Genomic DNA, 18,677 nt, shown 5'->3' on the forward strand with positions numbered 1-18,677 from the left:
ACAATCATAGGTTCTTTGAAGAAAAATATAATAGGAAATAATTGAAGCTTCTGCTTTCATTGATAGAGTTTCCATTAGCAATAGTCTCCAACCCACCCCCCAAAATGCTTAATAAGTCCATTCTGTGTAAGTTAACACTGTAGATATTTTCCTCTTTGAATGTTCTGTCATCATAAGGGAAAATAACAGGGACTCTTATTAAGGGATAGTTCCTCAATAACAAGGAAATATGGAAAAATATATCCATATATTCATGCACCTAGATAAATAGATAAGATGGATGGGTGGGCGGGTGGATGTATATACATATATATATATATATATATGTATATTATATATATGTATATATATATACACACACATGTATATACAAATTATGTGTACAATAATTCCATACAGAGTCTCTTCTTGTCCAAGAAAATGAAAATCATTTAAATTCCCCTGAGTTTACTTGCAATCATGTTCTCTACACTCAAGAGACTAGATCAGTATCATAGAGATGTAGTTTGGTTCTTTGTTTTACATTTTTATTTTCAGTTCCAAATTCTCTCTCTCCCTCTCCTTTTGGCCCACTGAGAAGACAAGAAATATGATTAAACCATATATATGCATATAAAACATTTCCATATTATCCAAATTCTGGGGAGGGGGAGCAAGAAAAAGAAAAACATACATGCTTCAGTCTGTACTCTGAGTCCATCAGTTTTCTCTTAGAGGTAGACAGCATTTTTTATCATCAGTCTTTTGGAATTATAATAAATCATATTGATCATAGTTACTATATTTTCACATTTGATTATTGTTACAATACTGCTATTACTATATGTATTGTTCTAGTTCTAGTCACTTCACTCTACATCAGTTTATATAATTCTTACCAGATTTTTTAGAGATCATCTGGCTTATCATATCTTATAGCTCAGTAGTATTTCATCACTATCATTTGCTATAATTTGTTCATCCATTCTTAGTTGATATTTCTAATTTTTTGTCAGTTGTGATTTTTTAAAAATTAGATTTAGAGCAGGTATATATAACAAGGCAAATATACCTCTTTTGGTAGAAGTCTTATTCAGGATTTCCCAATTGAATTCATAGAGGAGTTATAAAGTGTCTTTTAGAAGAGCAAAGATTCTTTAGTTAGAGTAAATTTGGTTTCTATGAATCATATAGAGTCCTTTAGCCTTTCTTTTCAAAGAACTTTCTCCATTTTTCCTCTTGTTTTGCTCCCCGATAAACAAGTCTGTGTACTATACCATAGTGAACAGTGTTGTTAGGATTTTTTTTCCATGAGTGACTCAAACATGAGCAAATGTTGAGTCACATTGTTTTAAGTGCATTTCACCAGAGTGGAACAAAGCAGGAGATTTAAGCAAATTATTTCCTGCTTTCTAATTCTAATTTTATGGCATAAGTTTAAATTTTTTCTCTTTCTGAATGTTTGATTTCTTGCTTACAGAAACAGATGACTATGCTGAGATTATAGATGAAGAAGATACTTATACAATGCCCTCAAGTAAGTATCTGAATTTTTAAACTTTTGCCTTTGTCTTTTTTACTTATTTATATTTCACAAATATTATTTTGAATTTTAAGTTTCATGTAATGTATTCAAGTAGAAAATTATCTTAGTCCTATGTCACTTAACAGAGTTATACTTTTCAACTTAAATAATTTTATGTTGTGTAACATTTGTCAGGTTCCATTTCCAAAGAAATAAAAGGCCAGTCTGAGTACCTTGACTAAAATACAACACATTTTAAATCAGAGTCATGGTATTTCTCCCTCTATATACAAAATAGAGTACTGTTTGAAATTTCATTACTTGAAATACCAACTTCATATTTAAATTAATTGAATAATTTAATTAATCTAAGAGTCACTATACACACACAAATTGAAAATTAATAGCCCTCAGTAATACAATATTGGATTAAGTAGAAACATATCCCTTTAGTTTAAATATAATAAAGCCTGAACCTTACACTTGAGAAAATAGTAAACAAATTATTTGTTTCTTTCAAGGTGACAACTTGTAATCAATAGTTCTGTCATATGTTGAGAACCCAATAGTCCCAAATTTATACTGACCATACCCTTCACTTTTATTTCCTTAAAACATTCAGATTTATTTCCAAAAGAGATCTCCATTACTTTCAGGAAAATGAGTTCTAAGAAATCGATATTGTATTTGACTTGATGTGTCTTAGATACACATTTAAAAAATAAATGTTTCAAATATTAAGGTCTTGCTTCTCCATATTTTGAACAGTTCTATACCCTAAATTTAAAATAGACATCTAATCAGCAGTTACTGCTAAAGAATTCTAGGATTAGTTCTGATGGGAAAGCTCTTTATCTAACATTCTAGATCATGCACACTGATTCCCCTGTCTGCCTTTTAGTGTTTTTAATTCTTGGTAGATCCTCTATTTAGAGGCTAGAGGGAAAGGATCTAGAGTCAAGACTGTAATCTGATAATTTTGCTTAGTATTCATAGTTCTTTTCAATATCTAGGATCAAGTAATCCTAGGCTGCAGTGCATTCATACATTCTCAACCTTTATCATTCTAGTCTGTCTTCCCATAAATCCTTAATAGAACATCTACCAAACACTTTTGAGCCCTTCTCTGTAACCTAACTTTTGATGGAGGCTGAGCATGGTGGTACACACCTGTAACCCTTGTTGCTCTAGGAGGCAGATGATAGATTCCTCAGGAATTTTGAGTTGCCATAGAGCTAAAGTTGATTTAATGTCAATACTTCATCTAGCACTAATTTGGGGGATTAGGAGAGACAGCACAAATTGCTATCTAAATAGAGGTGTGGGGAACCAGCCAGGGCCAAAAAGGAGCAAGTTTAAACTTCTATACTGACCAGCATTGGGATTCAGCTCATATGAGACTATTGTCCTTCCATCCTGAGAAAGCTAGGAAGACAAAATGTTGTCTCACCCTTACCTTCCCCCCAAAATCCCCCAAAAAATCATGGAGACTAGTGTAATGTTTAGACTCTTTTTGATGGAATCATGGTTTTCTTTTTCTTTCATTAAGGTCAATAATACAAGATGTCATGAAAATTTTATTAGTTAAAATTCATTTATTTATGTATGTCCATTAATTGTCTAATCTCCATTAAGTATCAAGAGTTTAATACTAAAGTTTAAGGTATGTGTTTCCAACTGAACAGTTAAAAATATTGATTCTTTCAAGGCATTTTTTTCCTGGAAGTTCAAAATCTAATTTTATAAAAATAAGTTAAAAATTAATATATCTTGTTTCAAAGTGATATTTCATTAAAATTGGTGGCCTACCCTTTTTAAGCTCAAATTTCCTTTAAAAAATTTTTTTATTTCTAAATTCTTATTAAATTATTTTCTTATTATTTTTTATTTTTTATTCCTAAATTCTTATTAAATTAATTCTTATTAAAAAACAAAATAAATATTTTCATGTATACAAAGCATGGGGAAAGTGCATTACATGTGAATCTGTAAATCTCTAGTATGGCCATCTTTTTTCCTTTTTTTAAATTCCCCCTGTTAAATTTCAAAATTGCTCTGCCTGTTCCATCTTCCTTTGAACTTCTGTTTTCTTTGCTTTCTTTTTTGCTTAATTGATATTTTTTTTCTTTGTCATTTCTATCACTTTTGACTGCCTCAGTTCTTTTCTCCCACTTCTTTTTAAATTACCCTTTGTAACAAATTAACTGCATGAATGATTTAAAATTCACACATAAATGTATTAAAAAAATATGTCTTGGGGCAGGTAAGTGGCTCAGCAGAAATAGAGAGCCAAGCCTAGAGACAAGAGGTCCTGAGTTCAAATGTGGCTCCAAACATTTCCTAGTTGAGTGACCCTGGCCAGGTCACTTAACCCCAATTGCCTATCCCTTTACTGCTCTTCTGCCTTAGAACCAATTCTCGGTATTGATTCTAGAACAGAAGGTAAGGCTTTAAAAAAATTATGTCTTATTCTTTACATTTATTCTATCATTTCTCTATCAAGAATAGGGAGGCATGTTTAATCATCTGTCCCCTGGCATCCTCTTAAATTATTTGGGTTGATTAAAATCCGTAAGCCTTTGAAAATTGCTTCTTTTTATAATGTTGTAGTCATTGTATAAATTGTTTTCCTGGTTCTACTCACTTCACATAAGTGTTTCTAGATCTCTGAATTCCATCCCTTTCATCATTTTTTATAATACTATTCCATTTCATGCACATATCATAATTTTTTCAGCCATTGTTAAAAACCAATAACTGCTATAAATATTTCTGTACAAATGGGGAATATCTTTTATCTCCTTTGGGCTTTATACTAATAGTCTTATCCCTGGGTCAAAGTATGTAAGTGATTTAGTGATTTGCAGGGTGGTTATGTAATTCTAAAATATTTGTAAAAGCTTATGTTGTTTTATGAATGCATTCTATATGTATATGTGCATTTTTGTTTTACTTGGTAAGTTTTTTCATTTTAATGTCATTATCTCAAGATATTTCATTAGTAAACTTTGTTTAGACAAACTTTCTACATTTCTTGTAATTGATGTAATTAATATTAGATATTTCTAAGCAAGGTCTTCAACTTTTTTCTCTCTTAATTGCACTACAGAAAGCTATGGAATAGATGAAGGTAACAGGATTCCCTTAAAATAATTGTGTTTGCCTGCATTTGCAACCTGTGGAGTGACATGGGATGTTTCCATTTACAACTCTTTATTTTATTTTCAAATTTTTACGTTCATTGGTTTAATTACATAGTTAAATCAATGGATTTACTACTAGCTAAAATTATTTTAAAGAGGAAAATGTGTTGTTTCTTAAAACATAAATTCTAGGTCAATATTTCTCTAGGTATACAATGATATGAATGAGTTCTTAAGATAGCTTAAAAATATATTTATCCCATCGGTAATAGTATTTAGACTAATGGGAGGTGTAGATATCTATATCTGAATATATATGGAGATTTTGAGATACATTTCAGAGTTTTTCTTAACTGAAATAATTGCATTTAAATCAATATATTGGAATCTAGTTGTTGAATTCCTTGAATTAAGTTTCTCTGAGCCTACCCATTCCTACTAAATAGTTTATATTATGTAAATCTCAATAACTTAATTTGCTAATTTGGAGTAATTACATATTAGTATAACATCTTCAAAAATATTTATTTTATGTTATAAACCTTAATTTTTCATTCATCTGGTTTTAGAATTGATTTTTAGAGACAACCTCTTTAAAATTATTTTTAGCTCAGTGGGTAATGTAGAATATGATATCATTAAGTGGAAAGCTCTTAAACTTTCAAATTATGAGTTATATTACATATTTCTGTAAGAATAATAAACTCCTTTTTTATAATATAGTTGTGTTAAGTAAATTTTGACTATAGGGAAAATATATGAATAGCAATACTAATATTCATCAAGCATCTAAGTTTTATTTTGAGCAACTATTCAGAAAATATAGTTTAAGGGTTTTTTCTCCATGATGTATTATGATCACCCATTTGAGGATGATTCCGAAAATCTTTTCCACATCGGAGAAAGAAAATTTAAGTAACTGGTGAAATATATGTAAATTCACCTTAATCCTAATTAATTTTTATGGCATTATCACCACTGAATATTTCTTTGCAACTGATCAGCATTAGCAGCTTTTTCCTTTCAAACTGTGTGTTTAAGAGGATTCCACTATATAGAAAACATTTCCATAGATTGGTGTGCCACAAATTAAGATTTTATTTATATATTATATTACATCAAAATGAGATGTTTTAATTATTATTCTTTCCACACCAGAAATGATGTTGTCAAATACCTTGCCACTTATGGATTGTCTTTTACAGCCAGGGATTATGAGATACAAAGAGAAAGGATAGAACTTGGACGCTGTATTGGAGAAGGCCAGTTTGGAGATGTGCATCAAGGAGTTTACATGAGTCCTGTAAGTTTCTTGGAATTTTTGACAAACCTTTTCTGCCTTAAACCACCAGCTAGTTTTCATGATCTTGCATGTGTTACATCGTTATTGAATTTTGTTTTATTAGCTAGGAAATGGCATGACTTATATGGATGGACTTTTTAAAGCTCTTTTCCAAGTCAAATCAACAAGCATTTATTAAATTTATACTATTTTCAAGAGATGTCCTACACCCTGGGGATACAGGAAAAACAAAGAAAAAATATAATCCATACTCTTAAGGTAATCACAATCTAAAAGAGAGATAAAATGCAAAGAGATATGTACAAACATGATAATTGTAAATAAGTTCAAGGTAATTTGAAAGGAAAGGCACAAAATCGAAGAGGATTTTTTTGAAAGGTGAATCTTTGGCAGAAACTTAAAGCCAGAGTTATCAAGAGGCAGAAATGAAAAGAGAGAATTCCAGACAAGTGAAAATCAAGTGTCTCCTATGAAAAACAAGGAAGCCAGTGTTGCTGAATTTGAATAGCTTATAACGAGTAGCAATGTGTCAGAAAATTGGAAAGTTAGGAAGTGGCCAGATTACAAGAGTTTTGAAAGCCAAACTGTATTTCATATTTGAACTTAAAGATAAGACCCACTGTAATATATTAAAAGGAGGAAAGAGAGTTGACATGTCAGACTTGTTCTTAGGAAGATCAATTTGACAGCTTAACAATAAGGATAAACTGGAGTGTGGAGTTATTTGCAGTTTTCCAGATTAAAGGTGATGAGGGCTTGCAACCAGGGTGGCAGCAGTGTCAGAGGAGAAAGAGATACATGTACCAGAGATGTACTAGGGTAGAAACAAAGACGATAGAGCTCATATAATATGTTAAGTTTCAATAATTCTAGGAAAACAATTTAATGTCATAAATTTTATTGTATATAACTAAGATAATATCAAGTTGTATTGTTAGAAGCTTAAATGTTCTCAAATATATCTACAGGCCAGATAGCTGGCACAGTGAATAGAGCACTGAGCTTATAATCAGGAAGACTGGTTTTCATGAGTTCAAATCTGGCCTCAGACACTTACCCTGGAAAGTCACTTAACCTTATTTGCCTCAGTTCCTCATCTATAAACTAAACTGGAGAAGGAAATGGCAAACCACTCCAGTATCTTGACAAGAAAACCACAAACAGGATCACGAAGAGTCAGACATGACTGAATGAATAAACAAAAATATATCTTACTGCATCTAGGATTTCTAGGAATATTTCTAATTTTTCTGGATGTTATTTTAAGGGAATAAAATTTGTATTTTTTTACATCTAGAAGTACAATTAATACCAACCAACAAGACCTAAGCTTTTTTCTGTGTATCTCCAAGAAACCCACTGTGACATTTTTTCTCTGTCTTCATCCTTCTTGACCACTGTAGTATTTGAAACTATTAATCACTCCCACTCCTTGAAACATTTCTAATTACTTTCTGTATTCCAAGCAGTGGAGGTTCAAAGACAAAAACAAACCAACCCCTGCCTTTAAAGAATTTATGTTTGTAGTAAGAGGGAATCATGGAATGCTTCTTGCATTATTTCTTGAGTTGCTCCATTTTCCTGGTTTCTTTCCTGCCCCTAACTGTTCCTTCAAAATCACCGTGACTGCATTTTCTTCCTGCCCCCTCAAAGTGGATGTCCTCCTAGATTCTGTCTTTGACCTTCTCTTCTTTCTCCATTATTTTTCCTTTGCCATTCAAGCACATATCTTTAGCTATCACCGCTATTCTATCAGATATAACTAAAGTAGCAAGGTACCCTAGGAGAAAAGCAAGAGGTAGAGTATGCTACTGAAGTCAAATCACCACCACTCCTGTTAGACTCCACAGGAAATAGCCAAGGACTCTTAAGCCAAGAGTGTTAGGAATAACTATAATACTCAAACCACTAATTCCTGCTTTCAGCCTAGGCTCCATAACCACATTTAAGAGAGCAGTCATTGTGAAGAAGGGGCCCACTATCATTGCCACCAATACCAAGTACTGACTAATTGCCACCATCATACATGTAAATCCTAGCAAGCACACTCCAGACAACTAGACCTGCTCCCAAGCCCAAACAAAGGATAGAATAAAAAGGTTGTTCTGGAGTTAACTAATTTTTTTTTAATAAACCCTTAACTTCTGTCTTAGAATCAATACTGTGTGTTGATTCCAAGGCTGAAGAGTGCTAAGGGCTAGGCAATGGGGGTTAAGTGACTTGCCCAGGATCACACAGCTGGGAAGTGTCCAAGGTCAGATGTTGCACCTAGGACTTCCCATCTCTAGGTCTGACTCTCAATTCACTGAGCTACCCAGTTGCCCCCTGGAGTTAACTCATTATTAATGAGAATACAGTAAAAGAGGATCTAGCTATGTTTTGTCAATCAACAAGCATTTTTGAAAACTACTAAATTCTGAGCTAGTCACAGAGGCTACAAAAATTAATTCCCTTCCTTTGAGGAGCTTCCCTTCATTGGCAAAACATATTGTATACAGATAGACAGAGAGACTGACTGACTGACTGACAAAGAAAAGGGACAGAAAGACAGAGATAGATGTTGGGGTGAGGGTATTTAAGTGAGGTACCAGCATAGAGGCTCAGTCAAAGGAAGAAAGGCAATTGTGTAATGCATATCTACCAAGCTATATATCAAAGGAAAATGTTATAATGTAGGAAAAATTTCTAAGAAGAGAGAAAACCTAGTAGTAAAATCAATGGGCTTAAATGTTCCTAGAGAAGTGCCCAAAATTTAGAGAGCAAAAAAGATTAAGTAAAAGGACCTAAATTGAGGATGCAAGTTGGGATGATTCCTATGATAAATGCATGAGTATTCCTTAATGCAAAGAAAGAAAAGAGGCAAAAGGAGAAGGGAAATAGCTTTGCATATTAATTAGCTATGCTTATATAATAAAATCCAGCAACAAGAAGGGGAGAATATTTGGATTATCACTGAACAAGTAATTTTGTTATTGCATGAGCCTTGAGAGGTATATTCACTCATAGGATTTTGTGACATGAATGATGAAGCAGCAAAGAAGCAGACTAAGGACTTGGGTTTTGGGGGGAGCTTGCATAAGATGATATACAAGTATAAACTTTCAAGCACTGTGGGGGAAGGGAGGAGTAAGTAGAAGTGCCAGAAAGAAGGGTCGAGGGGTTTGGGGGTAGAATGAAACCCATAAGGGCATTGTAATAGATGAGGAGGGAATACAGGTAGGTATGGAGCATGATTATAGTCTTTCCCAAAATCATGGCCCCAGAGAAGTCAATTAATTTTCATTTTTCAACTGTAGCATCCATATTTTTCTTCAATATATCTAATTCTAATGGGGCCTATAAGAGATTATTCCATTATTGTAAAATGTAAAATTAGTCATTTTTTAGGGTTAAGAGTAGTGCTACAAAGAAATTTTTATCTTTTACATTTGTTAGAGCTCAATAGTATTCCTTAGTGATTTTAGTTTTATTAACCTCAAGAAGATGTTACTATAGGAAATAGCAATATTGTGCACCAATACTAACTTACCTCAATACAAATGAAACACATTTATAAAGCACATACTGTGTATAGGTTATTGTGCTAGATGCTGGAGATATACAAAGTTTAGGTAATAAGAGCTAAAACATAATTTTTTCCCTTAAAGAACTGTCTGAGTAATAGGGGAATTAAGTCAGAAATACTGATGGCACTCAGTATTACATAATTGCATCAGAGTAACAAAGTGCTATTATAGCTTAGAAGGAGTGTAGATACCATCTTGAGAAAGAGAAGAATCAGGGAATGTTTCCTAGAGTAAGTGATGCTTGATTGGCCTCAAAAGGATGAGTAGGAATACAAGAGGCATACTTAGAAAACTGGATTATATCCAGAGGAGGATGGTCAAAACCATACCATACAAAGGTTGATTAAAAGAATCAATGGTTAGCCTGGAAAAGGGACAATATAGAAAAAAAAATTGTGATCATTATCTGTGTATTTGAAGGACTGTCATATGTAAAGGAGATTATTTATTAAAAAGGAAGGCCCTCCTCAATAAGGAGCATATTGGGAGTATAATGTTGGTAACTAGTGATAAATAGGCAAAACAACAAAACTTTTTTAAAGAAATGAACTGAAGTAAGCACTAAGTATTCAGCAAATAGAGTAAGGCCCAGAGACAGATGGTCCTGAGTTCAAATGTGGCTTCAGACACTTCCTAGCCATGTGACCCTGGGCACATCACTTAACCCTCCATTCCTTCACCCTTAAGGTTCTTCTACTTTAGAACTAATGTACAGTATTGGTTCTGAGACAGAAGGTGAGGGTTTTAAAAAGAGAGAAAAAGAAATGCACTGAAGAAAAAGTACAAAAGGGCACAAAACAAAAAGGCAATTTTATTATCACCTTAAATTTAATTTTACGTATGCTTTTTTAAAGAAAACTTATAAACTGTATGTAAGAATTTTCCATGCCTCTTATTTGTATATCAAAATGTACATTTATTGATTGTCAAGCTTGCAGTAGAAAAGATTTATAATAAGTTAAGCAAGATATCATTTTCAGAGGAAAAGAGATTAGAATAATTCTGCCTAGCTCTCAGAAGACAGGTCAAAGACAAGTGGAATCATAATGAAGCAGATTTCAGCCTAGTTCAAGGGAAAACTTGTAAAGCTGATAGCTATTCAGAAAATGGACTGGGTTGTCTCATGTGGCAGCAAGCACCTTTTAGATAAAGGTGTACAATCATAAGTGAATGTTTACATCTCAAGAATCCTCAAAGTTGACATTTCTGCATGTGATAATTAAAATGTTTGGGAGCAAGGGAAATATATATATCAATTATGACCTCTGAAATATGTTTTCTACTGTGTCTTGGTTTTATATAAATATAAGATGGTCGCCAGGGAATATATTCCCAATTTATATGCCCAAGCCAACTGGGTTTTATAGAGAAATTTAATTTATAATACACTGATTAATCAATAGAAAAAGAGAGAAAGTAAGAAAGGAATAAGAATGAATAAATCAGTCAGTTGGTTTTATCACTCACCCAAGATCTCTCTAGGTAAGGCTTCTCATGCCAACCTCAGGCTCCACCTTCAAGAGAGCCTCCTTTCAAGAAATGTTTCCAGAGAATTCTCCTCCTTCAGAGCCAGCCTTCTCTTCTGGTCCTCCCACAGAACAACCTCCTCAGTCCTCCTTCAGAGCCACCTCGCTCAGAGCAAAACCTCCTCCTTCTCTCCTTAGACCCCGCTATCTTTAAGGAAACCCTCTAAGTCCCCTCCCCTCAGTTCTCACATCTACCAATCACTGTCGATGTCTCCCCTATGCCAATGGTGGCTCTAGCTTAACCCAGGACCGCCCAGAGGTCTGCCCCTTTGCACATGTCTGTTGAAGGTCATATTCTCAAATAATTAAATCTTGATCCTTGCTGCAGCCCTTCCTAAATCCTGTTAGACTGAGTAGGGTGGAGATTGTAAGTTCAAAGACCTGGTTCTGTCATTCCAAGTATCTATTGTATCAATTCTAAAATCAATCATGACTCAAAGAACTTCCTATTCTATGCTTAAGCATAGGTCAAAGCCCTTTCCATTGTTTAACAAAAAGTTTCTGTCCTAAAGTAGTCTTAAGTAGGGAGGAGAAGGATCCTCCCATGCCAAGGGGTTTCACATTCCAATAGAGTTCTTACTATCAGTAGGAAATTTTTCCAAGTATGAAATTTCCCAATGGTGAAATTTCCAACATTCATAAGTTTAAGCAATTTTAAGGTTTACAATACCCCCTGATGATCATTGGGAGACTAGTCTCCCCATTGATCATTTAACATAATCATTTTGTAGTTCTAAATGCACTTCTAACTATAGATATACACAATATTCAATTTTCTAAGAGAAGTTAGAATAGTGAGAGAGGAAATAGAAAAGAAAAGAAAGCAAAACCAATGTTTTGCTAGGCGCATTGACAGAAAGCCAAATTAGGGGCAGTCCCTTTTGGCATAAATGTGTACAATTACAATAAATGTTCAATCAAAAGTTCAGTCCTATCAATCATATCCAAAGTTCATTCTTGATCTTCTTGATGAAGTGTAGGTTTTCGGCATCTTTCTGCAACAGTTCATTCTCTGGTTATAAAATTTTCAAGCTTCTTTCTTGAAGATCTTTTCTCAGATAGAATCAAAATCTTTGATTTTTTATAACAGTAAAATCTTAAACAAAATTCAAAATTCTTGGATTTTTATAAAAATACAATCTCAAACAAAAAAAATTCAAAAATAAAAAAAATTCTTAGATTTTAAATTAAAATACAATCCCCCCTGAAGTAAGTATTAAAAAAATATCGTTTAGCTCAGAATGCAATGTTCAGTTATGGGGGTGTATGTATCAATTATCAAAAGAATAGAAAAATAATCAAAAACATAAGGAAAATTCAAAATAGGCCTTGTATAGGTCCAGTTTAAAGTAATTTCTATCCCACAAGTATGTAGGACAGAATGCAGTAATATTTCACTTAGCCATTTGTAGCCAAGACTACAGGAAGTTGCCATAATATAAGAAAGAAAAAAATTAGAATTCTATTTTGATGGGGTCATTCCCTCGTCTGATTTTTTTTTATTCTCAGAGATATAGGGAGCCAGCATGATAGTCAAGCTTTGTACTTGTTTGAGTACTTCATAAAGAGTGTAGATACAAGGAAGTCCTACGACTTAAACATAAGTTAAGCGTCGCAACCTCAAGTCTCACTTTAATATTTCTCGTGTGCTCTATTGGCACTATTCAGGTTTAGTCTGTGCTCCTTGTTTTTATCCCTTTTCCTGGAATCAGACACAAACATTAATCACAGTCCTATAATATTTTATCAATAAATGGCAGGTTCCCATAGTTTAAAGCTTTTAGGCATATATTGATATTATAGCAAGAGTATATATATTAACTTGTATTACTGCAGGAAAAAATAATATTAATATTAATTATGTGTACCTTCAGTACAAAAAATGAAAAAAAATCAAATATTCTGATCAAAAAAGAAAAGAAAAGAAATAATAAAATTAAGAAAGAAAATCAGTAATTCAATGTGTTCTTGAAAAAACAGCATTCATTTGTCTATGGATTATTATCTCCAATTCATATGATAAGATATAGTCACAATTCATATGATAGGATAGAGTCAATCAGTCTCAGCAGAAGATGCTTTCTTCACATGTGAGCAGTGAATCCAAGAGTCCCTTTCTCCAATCTTTATAGATGTTGGAGTAGTTAATAATATTTGGAATGGTCCTTCCCATGAAGGTTGAGTTGCTCCAGTTCGCTTGAAATTCTTGATATAAACTTTATCTCCTGGGTTCAGGTCATGCAGAGAAAAGTCTAATGGTCCAGCTTGTACTGCAGCTCCGGATTCATGAAGTTCATGTAGTTTGTGCTGTAACTCCTGTATATAGGAAGCAATAGTAATATCTCCCCCTAATAGCGATGTATAAGCCGGGGAGAAAGGCTTAGCCTGTATAGGCGGATGTCCAAAAAGCATCTCAAATGGTGAAATATGTAAGTCTCCTCCTTAGTGCTTCTAAGATAAAATAGGGCCAGAGGGAGAATTTCAGGCCATTTTAAATGGGTCTCAGTGCATAATTTGCTAATCATAGTCTTAAGTTCTTTATTCATCCTCTCCACTTGGCCTGAGCTCTGGGGGTGATATGGAACATGGAATTTTGGAGTTATCCCCAAGCAAAAATATATTTGGTTTAAGACAGAATCGGTAAAATGACTCCCTCTATCGGAGTCAATACATGCTGGCAGGCCAAAACGAGGAATAATTTCCTTTAAAAGTATCTTTGCAACAAAATCTGCTGTGGCTCGGGTCGTAGGAAATGCTTCCGGCCATCTGGTTAGTTGATCTACAATTACTAGACAAAATTTATAACGTCCAGCCTTTGGCATCGTTATGAAATCTATCTGTAGATGTTCAAAAGGTGTGTAAGCCAGAGGATGTCCCCCAAAGGCTTTTCCACGATATGCATGTTGGTTATATGCCTGGCAAATGGAGCAGGCTGAACATACTTTAGAGGCTATAGTAGTTATACCAGGGGCTATCCATACTCTCTTGACAGAGTCCACGATGCCCTGGGTGCCAAAATGACCATTTTTATGAATAGATTGGCAAATTTGGTTATAGAAACTTCTAGGGAGCAGGGGTTTTCCTTCAGATGACACCCATACTCCATTAATCTGTTTTGCTTTAAATTTTTGTTTCCATTTTTCCACTTCCTTTTCATTATAGGAAAGTGATAAATTTAAATTATCAGTGGTTGTTAATGTTAAAATTAATCCAGGTCCTTCTACGGCTGCTAGTTTTGCAGCTGCATCTGCTCGATCATTTCCTCTAGAGACAGGGTCAGAGCCACCTGTATGGGCAGAGCAATGAACTACAGCTAGGGCTTTAGGCAGTTTGAGAGCAGAAAGAACTTCATTAATAATTTCTGCATTAGCTATGGATTTTCCAGCTGAGGTTAAAAATCCTCTCTGGAGCCATAGCATCCCGACTGAGTGACAAATGCCAAAAGCATATCTAGAATCCGTATAAATTGTTGACTTTTCATCCTTGGCAGTTATACAAGCTTGTTTTAGGGCTATGTGTTCTGCTCCTTGAGCGCTAATGTTAGAAGGTAGTGAAGCTGACCATTCAGTGGCAAATTCTGAGACTACGGCAGCTCCAGTGTAACGTATGCCATCCCTCATAAAAGAGGAACCATCGGTAAATAAAATCAGATCTGCATTGTCTAAGGGAATGTCCAAGAGATTATCTCGAGGCTTTTCTGCCATGGACACTAATGTTTCACAGTTATGTAATGGTTCTCCTGAAGTAGGTAAATCTGGAAGCAAGGTGGCAGGGTTAAGAGTTGAACAGCGTTTCAAGGTAATATTTTCCCTATTTAATAAGGTTATTTCATACCTTGTAATTCTCTGATCTGAGAATGCCTGTGTTCTATGTTTTATCAATAATGCTTCTATCTCATGTGGGCACATTATTGTTAATGGACATCCCAATACTAAATCAACGGTTTTTGTTACTAGTAAGGCTGTAGCAGCTACTCCTCTAAGGCATGGTGGTGCTCCTGCTGCTACTGGGTCTTGTTGGGCAGAATAATAAGCAATTGGGCACTGAGAAGGTCCCAAAGTCTTAGTTAACACACCAGAGGCTACTCCTCTTCGCTCATGCACATATAAAGTAAATGGCTTGTTGTAATCTGGGATGCCTAGAGCAGGGGCAGACATGATAGCCTTTTTCAGATCTGATAGAGCTGACAAGTGTTAAGGCTCTAATTTGAGGGGTTCAGGAACCAAATCCTTTGTTAATGCTATAAGGGGTTTAGTAATTTCCCCATAGCAAGGAATCCATTGTCTGCAAAACCCTGTTGCTCCTAAAATTGCTCTCAGCTGTTTCTTAGTGGTAGGAGCACTCAATTTTTGAATATTCTCAATTCATTTTGGAGAAATATAACGAGCACCCGCAGTCAAGATGAATCCCAAATATTCTACTTTTTGGAGACACCACTGAACTTTATCCTTAGAGATTTTATGTCCTCTTTTGTGCAATTTGAAAAGAAGGTATTTGCTATCTTCTTGACATGTTTTTGCATCTGTTGAAGCCAAGAGTAGATCATCTACATATTTGATTAATTTGCTATTTTTAAATGTTATATTGTCTGTGTCTTGGCTCAAAATTTGCTCAAATAAGCTTGGACTTTCGAGGCAGCCGACACCAGGTATATTGTGAGCCCTTCCAGGTGAAAGCAAAAATATGCCTGGAGTTCTCATGTATAGGTATGGAAAAGAAAGCTGAACACAACTCTACTACTGTAAAGTATGTAGCTGTGCTAGGAATAAATGAAATAAATGTATGTATGTTAGAAACTACGGAGTGTCTCTTTATAATGTGATTATTCACTGCCCTTAGGTCCTGTACGAATCTATAGAGGTGCTTGCCATCGGGCCCTCTTTTTGGTTTTTTAACTGGCAGGATGGGCGTGTTGTATTCAGATTTGCAAGGGACTATTATTCCCTGTTCTATTAATGAGTTAATAACTGTTGTAATACCCTCAATTGCCTCCTTTGAGAGGGGATACTGAGGGATAGAAGGAGGTGTACTAGATTTAGTTTTTATGTGCTCAGGAAAAAGCAGATTTAAGTAAGCCTACATCGGAAGAAGATGTGGCCCAAAGAGACTCCGGTATATCTTTAGGTATTTCAAAAGTGGAAGGCTCTTTTGCCTCCTGGTTTTCAGAGAGAAGTACAGGGAGTAAATTTAAAGATTCCTCTGGTACTTCTAATGATAATGAGCCATCTGGGGAGCAGGTTGTTGTGGCTCTGAGTTTGCATAGAAGGGCCCTCCCCAGCAAATTTAAAGGGGAGTCAGGCATCAAAAGGAAGGAGTGTTGTACCTGTAGGGGTCCTACAGACACCATTCTAGGAGGAAGTCTTTTAACTCTTTGGGTTATTCCTGATACTCCCATTACATTCTCTGAGCCAACAGAATAACATTATAAATCAGGTGTTCTCTTTAATACAGACCAGGAAGCTCCTGTGTCTAATAGACAATCATAATAGGTGTTACCTACCTTTAAGGTAACATGGGGTTCATTAGTATGGGGAGGGCAGTGGATAGGGACAATGGGTAGTAGGACATCAGGGTCCGGGAAATCAAAGGTTGTATCCTCTGATTCCTGTGTCCCAGCCCCCCCCCCCCAGACACCATCATTGTGTTTGGGTTATTCCTTGGGCACCCACCTGAAGGGCACTTCTCTGAGGGTCATTAGTACCTCGAGTATTTTTTGGACGAGCGCCATTTCTCATATATTGTTGTTGTTCATTATCATTATAATTTTCTTCATTTGGAGCATTGTCATTATTTTCCCAATTCCTATTTCTATAATTCTGGTTTCTGAAGTTCTTATTTCTATATTCATTATAGTTATTTCCATAGTCATTATTATTATAATTTCTAGAATTCTGGTTTCTATGATCATTATCATCATTTCTATAGTTATTATTTCTAAAGCTATTATTAAATTGTGTATTCCTTCCAATCATCTTAAGAAAGGTTCTACATTCCATCATTTTGTGGACCTTCTTCTCACAGAAGTGGCAAGTAATGGATTGATAATTAGATTTCTGGAGAGGGGCAGTTGTCGTTGGTTCATTATCATGCCCACTTTCTAATTTAGTTATCCTATCTATTAAATATCTCATTTTTTTCTTCATTTCCTCCATGTCATCATTATTTTCTTCCTCCTTTTCTTTGTTTACCTTTAAAACATATATAGCTGTTTTTCGCAATTCTTCAAGGTCCATATCTGACCATCTTGGGCATTGTGTTCTAAAATAATTCTTAATTGCTTTGCAAGAGTTATTTACAAAGATCCTTCTAACTTGTCTTAAGCTACTCTCTTTAGTTAGGTCCCAATCTAAGTATCTGTCCCCAAACTCGATTATTCTATCCATGAATCTGGAGGGTGTTTCTTCCTCCTTTTGCTTAATTTTTTCCAGTTCCATCCACTTATCTGTACTGTCTGCACATTCCTTCATTGCTGTGAGGATGGCCTCTCTACAATGGTATAGTTGTAGATAATCCTCAGGATTGTTATAGTCCCATTCGGGATCCTGAGATGGGCAATGTGCTGCATTACGCCCCCGGGTTTTGTTGACATGAGCAATTATTTTATTTTTTTCACGTTCAGTTAAAAAAGCCTGTAGCAAGTTCTCAACGTCCTTGTAAGACGGATTATACTGAAAAAATATGTCTCCCATCTTTTTTGCTACTAGAAAAGGATCTTGTTCATATGTGGGGATATTTCGTGTAAATTCATTTATTTCTTGGGGTGTAAACGGTATCCTATGTCTTAAAGTCACCACATCCCCATTCCGTCCTATTTCAGGTACTTCTCTTAGAGGAAACAGGTCTCTAGTTGAATTTTGTACCTGTGGGTGAGTTTGACAAGGACAGGTTTCTCTAGGAGGACAAGATCTCCTTTGTGTTGGAATTTGGTTTTCTGTAGGAGAGGGAACATGAGAAACTGGGATTGCAGGGGAAGGGTTTTGGGGATTAAATTCAGTCAAGATTTGCACTACATGAGAGAAGCAGTCTGTTAACTGGGCTATAAGGAAGGTGTTTTCCATCTCTATTTCAAGGAAGGAAATTTCCTCATTCAAAGGTTCAGAAACAGGTCTGTTTCTGGTAGAGTGGGTGTTTGCCAATTGATCCTGTAAGAAACATTTTAGACCTTCTAATTGGGCTTGCATTTTATCCTCAATTTTTTCTCTTTTATCCTCAATATTTTCTATTTTATCCTCAATATTTTTTATTTTAGCATCTCTAAATATAGTATTGAGGAGTACAAAAATGACAGTACCTATTAATATAAAAATTTGGAGGTATCCTGCATTCCTCAATGCCCCTAATTCTTCAGCTGCCATATAAATGTCAAAGAATGTAGTACTCATTTTTATATATATATTTTGTAATTATTTCTCTAACAGTCTTCACAAAACACGTGGGGAGCAGGGCAAAGCAACAAACTTTCCACAGGGTTTTTTTTTTGCTTTTTTGTTTTTTTTTCTATTTTAGGAAGTTGTTCCTTAAGGGAAAGGATATTTAGAAACAGCTCTTCCAGCCAGGACTTTAGGGTCCTGTTGCTGAGATTTAAAACAGCTTAATTGAAGGAGAAAAAAGGTTTTTTACTCACCCGTTCTTGCA

At 34.8% G+C, this 18,677-nt stretch overlaps 1 protein-coding gene across 13 annotated transcripts in view; it reads left to right on the plus strand.

Moving 5' to 3' along the window:
• PTK2 (protein tyrosine kinase 2) overlaps positions 1-18,677 on the plus strand; it is a 426,082-nt gene that overhangs the window by 296,246 nt on the left and 111,159 nt on the right. For 9 of the 13 annotated variants that reach the window (XM_056823019.1, XM_056823011.1, XM_056823017.1 and 6 more), the window contains 3 exons: positions 1,460-1,516; positions 4,614-4,634; positions 5,853-5,950. In XM_056823019.1, coding sequence (XP_056678997.1) covers positions 1,460-1,516; positions 4,614-4,634; positions 5,853-5,950 — 176 coding nt within the window. The remainder of the gene's footprint in view (positions 1-1,459; positions 1,517-4,613; positions 4,635-5,852; positions 5,951-18,677) is intronic. The other 4 variants (XM_056823020.1, XM_056823015.1, XM_056823016.1 and 1 more) reach the window with 1 other exon arrangement.

Source organism: Monodelphis domestica, chromosome 3 (assembly GCF_027887165.1).
Source record: "Monodelphis domestica isolate mMonDom1 chromosome 3, mMonDom1.pri, whole genome shotgun sequence".
In the NCBI taxonomy this organism is placed as follows: domain Eukaryota; kingdom Metazoa; phylum Chordata; class Mammalia; order Didelphimorphia; family Didelphidae; genus Monodelphis; species Monodelphis domestica.